We start from the raw sequence: 15265 nt of genomic DNA on the forward strand, positions 1-15265 counted from the left end.
AAAATATCAGTAAACATATCAACACATTAGTATTCAAATCTCAATAATTTAACTCCTCTTTCCATCAGGTGGAGTGTCCTGTATACCAAAAAAATTCCAAAACCTCTCGTCGTAAGAATGAATAACAAAATATCACTTACTGTTTCCTTCAATGTCCCAAAACAAATCAACACAAAATTCCTAGCTCCTACTGAATAGCTATACAAACTAAATCTACATTCTCTGTACATTTGGAATGTGAAACGAATACAACATATTTCCTTTTCTCTGAGTACAGGGGGTTCTCTGAGTACAAATCAGCATATATCCTAAATCTCAAAAAAAGATCCCATATGGTACTTGCAGTGATTTGTATAAGTGAATATCACAGGCACAGCCACTGAGACAGATGATGCTTAATGACTATTTCGTTCTTCAGGTTCCTCGAAACAATTTCCTTTCTAAGCCTTCATTGTTCATTCAGACAAAAATCTGCTATCTTAACAGAACCAGAAACCTCAATCCAAAGCTACTTAAATATGTTTCTTGCCATGAAGTTCCATCACAAGATCCCGTAGCTCAGGGAATACTGATATGAGTACAAGTTCTAATATTGCATAAGCAAGTTGCTTTATACATATAGTAGACTGCAATGAATAATGACACATAAACATAATCAGAATTATTGAAATAAAAAAGAAAGTAGGAGAAAAATATCAACGTCATACTACAGGCAGCAAAGGATAAAAACTCAACCTGAGTAAAATAATAAATGTCTCTTGCACACCGTCTGTATTGCTTATGCCCAATTAAGCTAACTAAGGTTGTTGGAGCTCCATCTGACAAAAAGGTCAATCTTTTAGCGATTTTCAGCATTGCTGAAGTACTAGCTCCAAGCAAAATACATGTGTATATACAAATAAATTGATCATGAACTATTTTAACAATAAACATGTTCAATGATTTTCACAACATAAACTATCTTAATAAACAAGTTATTATTGAAAACTAGAAATGGAAGGACTTCAGAATTAGAAATATAATCATAGAACTCTGGACCAAAGGAATTAAACCCTTTGAAGTAATGATCAAGTGAATTACAAGCATGTCAACCATAGTTCAAAAGTCATGGCAGATCTTCACACTGATCTGACAACGACAAGATATCAATAACATAAAAACATACTTACCAAAAAGCATTTTTTTTATGTCACTTGCCCTACGAGTAGCCTCAAGTTGTTGCTCAAAGGACCCAGGTTTAGAGACATTACTCCCACCAAATTGGCTAGAGTTCTGCGAAGGTGTCTGGTCAAGATGAGAATCATCAAATTTGCTCTGAGCGTTCCCTATTTTTGTAAAGAATGTACCACCCGGCCAGAGAACCTAGGAGAAGGAAGAGGCAATTAGAAGAAACAGAAAACTTGTGCATGGCTCTTCAAGAGTCTTTTGACTAGGTGACTAGTGAAAGTGGACCATTGATCTCAAGATTGAGGTACAGCTGACAGCTAAGCCTCAGTTGGTCACAGTTCCCAATCAGAGACTGATTTCAGATGCTGAGCCAGTTAACACTAAAATTAAATTATGATGTTTCTAATGTGTTCAGCCCTTACATCTTGAACCCACCGTATCCCTTGGGCAACAGTGTCCCCACTTCGAAGCCAATAAATCTGCCTTAAAAGCCAGTCATCAATGGCATCTTCCATCACCAGCTGTAATATTTGCTTAGATATCCAAAAGACCTGTCTTCTGCATCAATTAAAACATGCACATGTTTATGCCAAATTATTCTGGAAATAAGTCGTTTAGAACACAACATGCCATTAAAGTTTTAACCGGATCACAAAGTCTGAAAGACCAGACAGTTGCCACTGGCTAAAAGGCAATAAGGAAAAAGGCTTGAAGCAGTAACTGACCACTCACAATACCATGCCAGTAATCTAAAGCCTCTAAACCCATGCTAGATTAGTATTTCATCATGAAACCTTTTTCAGAACTTAAACAGACACAGTAGCCACTAGTCACAATACTACCCGTTTAAAAGATTGAACAACAGAAAACTCAACAAGACATTATATGATTTGCTAGTTCCAAGATAGGTAATCAACTCACTATATCAGCCAATGTATGCTTGGAAAAAACAATGTATACTACTTAAATATATGACCAACTATGCCCTTTTAATAATCAACCTAAACAAAACTCACTGCAAAATTTACTAATCAATCAAAATGATAAGTAAAAAAAATTAGTAACACCAAAGTACACAGTACAAAACAATTTTACAAGAATCTTTCCAAATTATAGTAACGGAATGGTAGAATACAATTAATCAATTCACATAAGGCAAAATAGCTCACCTTAGCCAACCTCTTCTCTTAAGTTGAAACACCTTATCAACTAGATTCAGCAAAGGAACACTCACATTAGGCGGTGTCCACTGCACAAAATTCAATTGTTAAACATTAAAAACAATTCCAAATAGATAACAGGAATGGTCTTCCTAAAATGGAGTGACCTAACTAAACTGAAACTATTCAATCAAAAGTTCATAATAATAGGGATGGATCATGGCCAGAGAGACACCAAAAAAAAGGTCATAGCAGCTAGAGAATATTTGCAACCAACCAAGAAAATCGAATACCTAATAATGATGCTTACCTTTGGTTTACATTCTTATGAATGCAATCCCAAATTTTATTAACAGAGTTGCAAAGTTGTCAGTTTAGAGGAGTGCACTCACAGGAACATACACTAAACTAAATATTGGTCGACAAACAAACAATTTCTATTAGAATATACCAAAATCTTACTAGCAAAAAGAACTAAAAAATACAGAGCTAAAGCATGATACCTCAGGGGGCATTCCAACTGGATCCTCCAAATGGCTGGACGTTGCTGAAAATTTTACTGACTGAGATCCACTATGGCCAACCAATTCAGGTTTCACACCTAAATTATGTTTCTCAGAAACTAAATTGCCAAACTCTCCACCACGCTCTAACACCTGTGGTGGCAAACTCTTTGAATTCAATTCATTGTCTGAATGCCAACCATGACCACCTGAACCAGATCTGTAATCCTCATTAGCACGGCTACCATCTTTGTCACCTTCATTATCAGAAGCGCTATTCACTGTAACTAAGTTACTTTGCCTTGAAATGTCTTTAGCCTTCTCATCTGCATTCCATGACAAGGTCCTGCCAGTGACTGAAGAAGAAGCTTCATTAGGGGAAGAAGATGATACAACTTTGTGAGTTAAGCCATCAGATTCTCCTCTAAATTGGCGCACAATATCGTCCACAGCATCATCCACATTGACTGTTCATAAGCAAGACAATGGAAAGTGTCAGACAGTAATCTGAAATAAAAAAAAAATGTTCATTATATGCAAGAAATTAGCCAAGTTAAAACCAAATCATAAACCATAGCGGTAGAATCAAACCAATAACCAAAAGATCCATGCATGATTTTCAGAAAATTGGACATAGGATATGATCCTTCATCATTTATCATACTAAGATAATATGCCATAAGATCATCAAGTTGACATGACAGCTGTCTTTCCAAAATGAGGGGGAAAAGGAAGTGACCCATATGGGAATGGATGATTTCCTATAAGTATACTTAAGAGTTCACAATGATGCCTGAGCATTTGGAAATATATGTAGGAACTAGGAACGAATAAAACTTCTCGCTGTTAAAAATAATTGAGAAAATAAATTTAAAAAAAAAAAACAAAAAGAAGAAATACCAAGCAAATTCAGCTCAAGTGCACAAAAAATGTAAGGATAATAAACAAAAATAGGTTATCTTTATTTTGAAATCACTTAAAGTTAACAGTAAACCATCTTAACATGTAAAATGGAGAAGACGAACTGCACCCAACAATTGACTAAGGTAGGAGCATGAATCCCTGCTCAAAGAGCGAGGTCAAAATCCTCCTTCCCCAATAAAAAATAAAAAATAATTGACAAAATAAGCCAAAGAAAAAGATGGAAGTAATCCAACTGTGAGGCATTTCCAGAAAAGTAAAATCAAAGAAAAAGGCCAGAGTAATCAGATTAACTGAATACCATGTAAAGCAAGAAAAGATGATGAAGTATTTATAAAAGACTTGGAGATAAAAGAATTTTAAGCAAGTAACAAGATACATAAATCTCTGAAAGCTGGTATAGGTAACACACATCAGTGTAAAAGATGAAACCTGTAATACAGCTAAACATCATGTAACAGACATGTAATGACAGATGGAAAGTTGATGCACGTGAGTGCATCCCTAAACTTATAGTTGCCCATTTGGAGCATCTCTAAACCTTTTTTTCTTCTCTTCTGGAAGATCTTGATGTGTTGAAGTAGTAGCACCACAATGTAAAACATAATCTAATGTTGGCAGCAGCTTACAGCTGGAACCCAAACATATAAAAGCAAGAATGGCATAATAACCAACAGAAACAACATACCAGCAAGTGTTCTCATCACCGATGAAGATTTTCCAAAAGAGTAATTCTTCAAAAGCAAAAGACAACCACAACTAGAATCAGATGTCATTCATCCTACCCATAAAAAATAAAGCAGCACCCAATGTCAAGAAGATATACACACCTTTGAGGAAACGCTTAAAAAATCCCACACTTCATGCTGTTCAGCCACATTGGCTATAGACAACAGATCCTGCAAAAGGGTAGCTTAGTTGATGCAACAGGTTTAAATATAAACATCCTACAAAAAAGACTGACTAGGAAGTAAATTACTTGCAAATACTTGTCAAGCTGAATGCAGCGCTGATGAACAAAAGCGTCTTCGGTGCTTGACGAAAATATCCTTTTGGGAGGCAAATGTAATGTATAATTAGGAATTTCTTTAAGATGTCGATGCAACAGTTCGAAATTCCTGTATCTGCAGATTTCAAAAATTAAATAATTAAAGAAAAAAATAAATCAAATTTTCAGGAGCTTTCAGTTGTTCTGTTGAGATGAATACATAACCTTTAAAACTTTAAAATATCAGAAGGACATTCAGCTAAGTAATGGTTATTAAAAAAAATAATAATTATAAAAAAAAAGTTGGGTGAGATGAAACCTTCTCTTGACAAACCAAGTTCTTTTTTCCGCATCTGTCACAGCAATTGAATAAACTGCAAAAGATTTTGATCTAAGTTTCTCAAAGTATGCTCCGATAACCTGTAGAGGTAGACAGGGAATAGCAAATTCAATTACATTTCACAGAAAATGTCCATGACAACAATTAAACACCACCAAGCTAAAATAGCTGATTTAATCTATATTATATCCCGTCACATATGAATTCAGCTGGCAGTTCAAATTTCAAATTGGCACAACTCGCAGCAAAATTGAAAGGAATGCTCACCCGGCACCTAAGCTTGGGAACATGTGGCCCCTCATTGCGAAGTACTATATTTGAGGCAATCTTACCCCTATATTGTTCACTATGCCTGCCAAAATCAGGGCTGTAGAACTCTGAAATAATAGGCCCTCCGACATCTCCTGTAAGTGCCTTCTTTGTATCAGGTTCAACTTTCAAATCAGAGGTACTACTGGATCTCTTCAGCCTACTTTTATTTCTATCAGCAGCTTGCTCACTAGCATCATTAAATTTGTTAACAAGATTACCTCCTTCAAATGATGATAACTTGTTAAACTCCGGATCTAACTTTGTACCAGTCGTGCTATCATCACATAATTGAGTGTCAAGACTTAAGGCAGGAATTAGCCGCATCACAGTTTGCTCTTCCCCTCCTATATAAGTTCCAATCTTGTTGGTAGAGATTTCACTTCCTGAATTCCCAGTCAATAGAGCACTCTTTGTCACAGAACCCTTTGGAATACATTCTTGAACTCCATATTTTACATATTTTTTCTCCTTCTTTTTGTAGTTTCTTCCTTTTGTCCACATGTTTTCAAGATTTTCAGGAGCAAGAACTTCAGTTCTTCTCTGAGTTGCTGCCTCTAATATTCGAGCCCAATCAGCTTGTTGAGGCTGCACTGATTCTTCTGCGTATTTATTGCAATCTGAATATGTTTCTTTCTGAATGTCAATTCTAGCCAAAGTCAAATCAGTTCCTTGACTGTTTAAGGGTGAAATTTTGCTTGTGGTAGAATCATCAGCATGCACTCCCACTGAAGACTGATCAAAACCTACCATCACCTTATTCATATCATCTTTAATGGCAAGCAGAATATATTCAATCACTTCATTGATATACCTGACAATAAGACATAAATGGGAAAAAAGAAAGAATAAGGAATATTTATTAAGGCAAGAACCAAGCTTGTACTTAGGAAAATTGAAGTGTTTGTAAATTTATTATGAGTAACCTTTCAAACATTCTCCACCTATTCTTTACCTACGTTGGTCAAGAGTAAGATTCTAATCAAGAAGCCACTCCAATTGTTAAAATGCCATTCCATGCAGCATGGCCCATATTGTAATCATTCCACACTTTTTAAGAACCAAATAAACACTAAATAAGAATACATTTCAAATCAACAGCCAAATTCTAAACCTAAAAGTTTAGACTAACTCAAGCCCAAAAGGAACTAAAATTACTTTTTCTTTTTTTTTGCTATCTTAAAATTAAACAAAAAACAAATTGGCACTCAATAACTTACCCAGGGCTTGCCAAATTTAAAAGAGGTTGCACTACTGAGCAAGTTACAATCTCACGAGCAATAGTTCGAACCAAAGGACATTGAGCTTCTCGTGGCCTCAATACTATGGCTAAAACTCCACCAATAAGCCGCTGAATAACCTGAAAAAAAAAAAAAAAAAAAGTATTAAGGAATTGAGAAAAGCAAACCATAAAATGCAAGGGTAAAATGTGTTTTCATCGGAACACTCCTCTCACACCTTGTACTCACTCTCTGGTGAAATCAGCGCAGGATGAAGCTCTTCAGAAACAATAAGATGGTGTTTCAATCTTTCATCCCTCTCCTCAGATGACAATGTTACCATAACATCAACGCCTATTGCAGCTTGGTTTCTTCTAAAAAGATCCAAGTGATCTCCTATCAAATCAACTACATCCCTGAAACATTGGACAACCATTCGAAATCCTTGAGCTTTTAAAAACGTCAAATTTTTTTCAACTAACATACCATCCTAAACTAAAAACCTACCTTGTTAGCAAATCAACAACGTTTATCTCTTTCAGCCTTACTGATATTTCACCAATAGCATCCAAAATCACAGCGCGCATCAACTCAGGGGCCTCCCTATCTGGAGTAATCTCTGAATACCACAAATCAACAACAAAATCCCTAAGAATTTTATCAATAAACTCATTGACAGCAGCCTCCACCATAGGAGAATCAATTTTCCGCTTCCACTTGGGCGGAGGTGGTGAACTAGAAAGCCGAGAATCATTCACTGACAATCGTTTCTTTTCCAAATGAGATAAATAAGTTTGCAGATGAACTGATTTAACTTTCCATTTAAACTCAACCTCATTACTTAAAATTCGCAATGCGGAAACAATAAGAATTGCTATAGGTAAATTCATCCACATAGATGTACTTGTATCTGCATCAATTAACAACAGCAGAAAAACAAAACTTAGTAAAACTTCAAAAAAAAAAAAAAACTTATAATCAGTTCCTATTAGAAGAAATTAAATCACGTTAATGCAAAATACTAATAGAAAAACCCTAACTTAATCAATTAATAAAAATATAAATTCTAATGTTTAATTGATGCCAAATAAACCGGAATTGTCTAAAAAATTCCAAGAAAAAACAATTCCAGGAGAATTAACTATCCAGATGAAGTAAAATCAAAGAATTCACCAAAAAGACTAAAAAAAACCCCAAAATTAAATAGCTAAAAGAAAAACGAACATAGAGCAAATAATTCTTTTTGGAATCTTATCAGTTAACTTACGAGACAAGAAGTAAGTGACGGCAAACAGAGCAATGGCCCACCAAACCGTCCGTACTTTGGCTTCGTCGATCAGATCCTGTATCGTCTCCATCGGCTTCTTTTCTCTTAATTTTTTCTCCCTCGGATTCTTTTTTCTAATTCCCGAATCCAATTTCTTTAATTTCAGAAATTTTCAATTCTTTCTTAACATGGAAGAAAAGTAATCGCCGTAGACGAAACAGAGAATAGTTGAATTTTCCTTTTTTTTTTTTTTTTGTGTTCTTCGATCAGCTTAACTTCAACGGTGTTTAATTTGGAATTACAAAGAAAAAAATAGTGAAACAATAGAGAGGAAAAGAGACTATACGGAATTTGGTTTTTTTTTTTTAAATAAATATAGTACAGTCAAGCCATAAACTTGGTCAAAAAAAAAAAAAAAAAAGAAACAAAAGACAGCAGACAGAGACAGAGTGATAAAAAGCGAGGAAAAAATAAAGAAGTGTTTTTCTTTTGTTATTTATTTTTTAATCAAATCTTGGCAAAAAAAAAGACATTAATCAAACGGAAACGGTAAAACATTCGTCTGAGTGCTTTAAACTGACTTTCTCGTGGGCATTGGGCCCAAAGGCCATATATAAGTGGGCTCAGGACTCTGAATAATTGTGCAAACCTACTCGGTTGACAATGCTGGCGAAGGCTCCAATATGGGTTTGGACTAGACGTGAATCGGATTGATCTACTTATAAAAGCTCTTTTTTTGTTTAAATTTAATATTAAAATATTAAAAATATTTTTATAATAATATTTAATATTAAAACAATCTCACGGTTTGAGTTGAACTGGAAAAATCTTGATCAAAGCTGAATTTGAATCAGACAAATTACTCTAACTAGAAACATTTCAATTTTCAAAAGTAGAATTATTGTGCATAGTTTTAAATTGACATTATTAAAAAAAAAAAAAAAGAAACTTGGGGGTTAATAAATAATATAAAAATTAAAAAGCAAGATTTAGTTAATAGAAAGTATGGATGATATATTTGTCTTTTGCTCTTAAAAGAATTAACCAAAAAATAATAAAAATAAAAAAATATTTTTTTTATATTTTAATTTTATATTTGGATTTATTATATTTCGATTACAATTTTAATTAATTATATTAATTTTATTATTAAATTAAATTAATCAAAAATTAAAAATTTTAAAACTTATTTTTAATAATTTATTAAAATGAATTTAATAATCAATCTGTTAATCAATTATTAATTTGATTTAAACCAATGACGGTATCCTAAGCAAAAATATCTTTTATATATACAAAAATAATTTTTTTTCTTTGTTTATTAGCAGAAGACTCCTCTTTTGACGAGAAGACAACTTATCTACAAAACAAGCGATCCAACAAGTGCAAAACCGGTGGGCGGTCCAGCTGCTGCACCATTCTTCTTTGCCAATCACGAAACATCCCCTCCAACGACTCTCATTTTAAGATGAGACCCAAGCAGACCAAAATCAACGGCTACGATCTGTCTGTCACTCCACATGCACCAAAAATATCATTCCATTAAAATATCCTGGATCCTTATCCAGTTCGGTCCACTATTTAACCACATCGCCAGACCGTCCCAAACGCTGCGAAACAAGTAATTAGCAGAGTTAAAGAATCTCAGTTATTTTGTATACGTTTGGTTACAATGATAAATTCGATCCTACTCCGTTCCTCTTCATCCCCTATTCTTGTGGATGTTAAGGATATCGACCATACGGGATTACCACCGTCGTCGAAAACGAGATTCGCTTCGACGATTCGTTGTTCTTCGAGCAGAGACGTCTACATACCGAAGCTAGCGCCTTTTAACAGCACAAAACTCGAGCGTTACCTTAAAGAGCCTCCCTTGATTGAAAAAACCAAGAACGAGCTCACTGGTACGTAAATTAATTGTACAGCCTTTTTTAAAAAATAAGTGATCAGTAGTCGTAATTTTTATTGATTTTTGTTGGTGATTTTGTTATTTTCAGATTATTGTACGACACTTGAAGGAGACGATTGTTATCGTTGCTGGAGAGCTTATTTCGAACTGAAAGATCTCGAGGCAATTTTTTTTATAGATTTAAATTTTAAATAATTAAGATGGTAGTGTAAATTAAATTGTTTTTTCTTAGTTTGGTTAATATCTGTTTGGTTTCTTAGAAAATAAATTAAGGTGGGAAAAGAATAATTAAACTCAAGCATTTTTTTATGGCATATTTTAAGAAAAATTATCTCATCCATAGCTTTAGCAAGGCCTGACATGTATCCCTTTGCTATATTAAAAATAAAAAATTAATTAAAAAAGTAGGACATGAGACATATTATTGGCAACTTATGAAATTAACAAACCCTAGTATTGTTCTGATATTTTTCTTTTCCATGATTGCATAACAGAGAGAGATGCCGAAAGAAGATTTAGAGAAGTTAATTCTTAAAGCAGAGAGTGTCGAGTCATTGATCGGATTCGTACATGGAGTTGCTTCCATCTACAACAAGGGAAACGACAATTGGCTTTCTAGTATGGCTAAGCCATTGCATTCTGAAGATGAAGGGAAGAAATTCTTTCATATCCCAGATGGGTTGCCTAAATCTGCAGAAGAAATAGAGGAGGAAGAGAGAGCAACAATGCCTGATTCCCCATATACCAGATTTCTTAGAGTTAAAGGCCCATTTCCTGCTTGGTACTCTCGCACCTGACCACGAAACCGATTGATAAATAGAAAGGTTGTAATTATCGAGTAGCATATGCTAGCTTTATTGTAGATAAAATGTGTGGGGAGGTTTTTGAGTCAGTTTGGTTTTTGGCAAAAAGGGTTTTCTTGGTCTTGACATGTGAGGCTATGAGCTGTGTGATACAGGGGTTTGCTTTGAAGAGTTGTTTAAAGTTTGCCTGTATTTCCAGAACAATATTGTTCATTGCTAACTTTTGTAAAAATAGTAAAATTTTCTTTTATTTTGCATTGCCATGTGAACGAGTAGTTTACTACGATTATATTTTCTACTAGGTAGATTTAACAATATGAAAAATGATAAAAAAGTGATATAATAATTATATATAAATTTAATAAAATCAAAAAATAAAAGAAGATATGAGTTTATAAATTTTAATATTTAATAGTTTATATGATATGAAAATACGAATAAATACATCTTCTACTAAAAACTGAAGAAATGTGGGTTCCTTCTCCTCACCCCGTCATTTTGGAACTGAGAAAAGTTTTATAATTTATAATGTTGTCGTTACTTTGAGGCTCACATGATAAAATGGTGTCATTTTGAGATTAATCCCAATAAAATAAGTACATAATATCATAATAAAAATCACTTGTCATCGGCCATTCAAATAAATCATTATGGATCATTCAAATGAATCATTAATCAATTCTTCCATGCTTAGTGCTTATAACTAAGGTCATATGTTGTATTTAACTCCAATTTTCAATAATTGTAAAAGTAATATAAATGGCATTCAGAAGCATTGCAGGAAAATTTTCACATTCTTGAATCCTAGCAGTGTTTGAAGATAAATAGTGAACATGAATCTTGTGAAAGTCGCGTTGGATTACTTCACTGTCATTCTGTTGATTATACATTAATTCTCCTCTGATTACCACAACCATGAAGTTGAAAGAAGGGGAAAAATAGCTAATCCATTGTGTTTGAGAAATAAGTATACTGCCAATTGTCAGGATTTTGCAACATTATGTCCAGACATGAAGTTGATATTCTGGCACGCACGAGTTATACGTTGCAAAGAGGACTTGGTCAATTGTTTGTTTTTAGCTATGCTGTTCTGGTTTCATCCCGCGAAGCAAGAAATCCCACTTTCTAAATTTGTCTCTTAAAATTAGAGGCAAGTCTAAATTTGTGTGGTGTTTAAATGAATCTAACAGATTTTCCGGTGCTAAAACAGGAGCCAACTTCCCACAACTTCTCAATGGCTGTTAAACCGTACCTTCCTTTCCCCTTAATATAATCCTCTCCTCTTCAGTACCCTCTGCATCCTATAAGCAGCCTTGGGCCTACCAAGGTGGTCAGCAATGGCTAAACCTCAAAAATTACAGGCCTTTGGCTGCTTTCTTTTCTTCTTTTGTTTTTTCTCTTCATTATCAACTTCTACTTTTGCATTGTCTGATGCTGAAGTATCGTATATCGCTCATCGCCAGCTCCTAGCCCTTCCTGAAAATGGCGAACTTCCTGAGGATTACGAATATGAAGTCAAAATAATTGAAACTTTTGCAAATCAAAGGCTGAAGAGGGCTTACATTGGCCTTCAGGCCTGGAAAAAGGCTATGTACTCGGATCCGTTGAACACAACTGGCAATTGGGTTGGTCCGAATGTGTGTGCTTACACTGGTGTCTTTTGTGCTCCAGCATTGGATGATCCCAAATTGAGTGTTGTGGCTGGCGTTGATCTTAATCACGCTGACATTGCTGGATACATTCCAGCAGAGTTGGGGTTGATGACTGATCTTGCATTGTTCCACATAAATTCTAACAGGTTTTGCGGGATTATACCCAATAGCTTGTCTAAGCTTACGCTTATGTATGAGTTTGATATCAGCAACAACCGCTTTGTTGGTCCTTTCCCAGATGTTGCTCTATCATGGCCAGGCCTCAAGTACCTTGACGTCAGATTCAATGATTTTGAAGGCAAAATACCCTTTGGGATTTTCGAAAGGAACCTTGATGCATTGTTCTTGAACAACAACAGGTTCACCTCCACCATTCCTGAAACTATTGGCAAATCCACCGTGTCTGTTGTGACATTTGCCAATAACAAATTCCAAGGATGCATTCCACACAGCATTGGCAAGATGGCGAACCTGAATGAGATTGTTTTCATGAACAATGACCTTGGTGGTTGCTTCCCAGCAGAGGTTGGTTTGCTTGGCAACGTTACTGTCTTCGACGCCAGCTTTAACTCATTTACAGGTATCTTGCCACAAAGCTTTTCAGGCTTGAAGAAGCTTGACCTCTTGGATATTTCCCACAACAAGCTGACAGGAATTGTACCCGAAAATGTTTGCAAGTTGTCAAGCTTGTCTAATTTCACATTCTCTCACAACTACTTCAAGGGAGAGGCCAATGCTTGCATACCACATTCAAGGAGGGACGTTGTTTTGGATGACACCAGCAACTGTTTGGCTGGTAGGCCAAAGCAAAAGTCAACCAAGGAATGTCAACCCGTGCTGAGTCGCCCTGTGGATTGTAGCAAGGACAAGTGTGCTGGAGGCTCTTCATCTCCCAAACCACAGCCACCTTCGAAATCTAGCCCATCCAAGCCACAGTCAAAACCACAGGTCACAGCTCCTCCAACGCCAAAGCCACAGCCAAAACCACCGGTCACAGCTCCTCCAACGCCGAAGCCACAGCCAACACCACCGGTCACAGTTCCTCCAACGCCAAAGACGCAATCAAAACCACCTGTCACAGCTCCTACAACACCAAAGCCACAGCCAAAACGTCCAGTCACAGCTCCTCCAACGCCAAAGCCAATACCATCCACACCAGATGACCCATACGGACTGTCTCCAGTAAACCCGCTCCGTAAACCACCAGCACCAGCACCATTACCTGATCCACATCATAAATCTCCAGTGAATCCTACTAGGCCAGCAGCACCTGAGAACCCAACACCGGAGCCACCAAAACCAACGCCAGCAACTAAGAAACCAACTCCCAAGTCACCAAAACCAACAGCAGCACCAGAGAATCCAATTTCCCAACCACCAGAATCAGCTCCAATGCATTCCCCTGACCCACATGGTAGATCTCCTGTTGGAGGGGTTCGCTCACCTCCACCACTAGTTCAATCTCCACCCCCACTCGTCCAGTCACCCTCGCCACCTGTCCATTCACCACCACCCCCTCCACCTGTCTACTCACCACCACCACCTGTCAATTCACCACCTCCCCCAGTCCACTCACCACCACCTCCTGTCTACTCGCCACCACCACCAGTCTACTCCCCTCCACCACCCGTCCATTCTCCACCTCCACCAGTTTTCTCACCACCACCACCCGTCCATTCTCCACCTCCACCAGTTTTCTCACCACCACCACCCGTCTACTCTCCACCTCCACCTCCACCAGTATACTCACCACCACCACCAATCTACTCACCACCTCCACCAGTATATTCACCACCACCACCCGTACAATCCCCACCTCCACCGGTTTACTCACCACCACCACCACCACGATCTCCAACTCCATCTCCTCCTCCTGCTGTTGCTTCTACACCGCCACCTACCGAGGAATTTGTCCTCCCTCCAAACTTAGGATTCCAGTACTCATCGCCACCTCCACCAATGTTCCCAGGCTACTAAATAGTATAATTTTGACATCTTTATATTGTATATTCTCCTTTTTGGGCATAAAAAAGAAGAAAAGAAAAAGAGGCCATGTACACATCCATATTGTTAGCTTAACTTCTCATTGGATTTGGAATTTCCATTCATATTGTGACATGATTGTTTGAGAAGTTCTTATATATAAATGAATCTCCATTACATCCGATCAGTTTCCTCTATCTGTCTCTTTTATTAATAATATTTGAAATCTTTCATGATGTTAGCTTAACTTTTCCATGTTATAAACAGCTATAAATTAACATCAGAAGAATGAAATAATGAGCAAGAACTTTTGTTGCATCCTGTGATATTCTCTTTCTGATGGTACATATTTAGGCTTAGACAGTTCCTGGTATGCCAAATTGTCATTAACTACATCAAGTGAAATCAAAAGTTTCACCATTTTATTGTGATTTCATACGTTTATTACTTTACAAATCAAAGGAAATATATATCCATGCCGGGGATAGCGCATGTTTAGGAAAAGCTCTCCGCTCACGTTAGCAGGCATATCTTGAGCTGAGGATTCTCGTCCAACTGACAATTTTCTCAATTAATCGCTAATTTTCCTGCATTTTCTTTTGCTCACTATTGTTTTTATTGTTACATACTTGAACAAATTCTTTGATTCCTTAATTGTTTGAGTTTGTTGCGATTAGGGATACACAAGCTCTGCTGCAAAGGCTTCAAGGAAGATGCCTACTGGTCAATAATCTTTAACGAATGGAAGATCTGGTCTGATGACTGGTTTCAGAAGGGAGCAAGGCCGTGTAACGGTGATCAAGTCGCAAGGTACGAGGGATGAGGTAGGGACTGAGAGGAAGGAAATTGTAGCAAACTGGAGAAGCTTGTTTGGGGCTCCTACAGATCAGTCCTTACAGTTCTACCTCGCAGAATGACAATGGAAAGATCTTGGTAAAGCCAGCAGATGAGGTGTTTGAAGAAGGGATTCAGCAATGGCAGAATTCACTAGTAGCTCAGTTCATCGGTAGGGTTCCTAATTTTAGTCAATTTCAAAGGCTGGT

The 15265-nt window shown here is 36.6% G+C and overlaps 2 protein-coding genes and 1 pseudogene across 6 annotated transcripts; 2 read left to right on the top strand and 1 right to left on the bottom strand.

The window, feature by feature from the left end:
* Positions 1-112: 112 nt before the first annotated feature.
* LOC111308904 (uncharacterized) lies at positions 113-8413 on the bottom strand. 4 transcript variants are annotated; one of them, XM_089746491.1, is made up of 16 exons: positions 7876-8262; positions 7116-7518; positions 6847-7024; positions 6609-6748; positions 5610-6202; positions 5347-5483; positions 5059-5159; positions 4731-4875; positions 4582-4650; positions 4440-4485; positions 2831-3297; positions 2337-2416; positions 1590-1725; positions 1170-1362; positions 736-818; positions 113-626 (listed from the first exon to the last, which is right to left on the bottom strand). In XM_089746491.1, exons 1-16 carry the CDS (start codon positions 7964-7966, stop codon positions 513-515), a joined length of 2976 nt encoding a protein of 991 aa, XP_089602617.1. In that variant the 5' UTR covers positions 7967-8262; the 3' UTR covers positions 113-512. The 4 variants fall into 4 exon arrangements, 2 of the variants coding, with proteins under 2 accessions (XP_089602617.1, XP_022763320.2); XR_016329239.1 differs by having other exon boundaries at positions 1603-1725; positions 5347-6202; positions 7876-8268; XM_022907585.2 differs by having other exon boundaries at positions 5347-6202; positions 7876-8413.
* An 879-nt stretch (positions 8414-9292) lies between these two features.
* On the top strand, positions 9293-10837 carry MEE14 (maternal effect embryo arrest 14). The gene is given in 4 exon segments (XM_022907595.2): positions 9293-9779; positions 9873-9946; positions 10279-10571; positions 10573-10837. Coding segments are annotated over 4 exon segments (624 nt in total). The 5' UTR covers positions 9293-9547; the 3' UTR covers positions 10598-10837.
* A 113-nt stretch (positions 10838-10950) lies between these two features.
* Positions 10951-14403, top strand: LOC111308905 (pollen-specific leucine-rich repeat extensin-like protein 4 pseudogene; annotated as a pseudogene). The gene has a single exon (XR_016329244.1). The product of XR_016329244.1 is annotated as a pollen-specific leucine-rich repeat extensin-like protein 4 pseudogene (transcript).
* Positions 14404-15265: the final 862 nt, after the last annotated feature.

The sequence above is a fragment of the Durio zibethinus genome, chromosome 2 (genome assembly GCF_047325235.1).
Source record: "Durio zibethinus cultivar Kanyao isolate XHJ-2024 chromosome 2, ASM4732523v1, whole genome shotgun sequence".
NCBI lineage: Eukaryota > Viridiplantae > Streptophyta > Magnoliopsida > Malvales > Malvaceae > Durio > Durio zibethinus.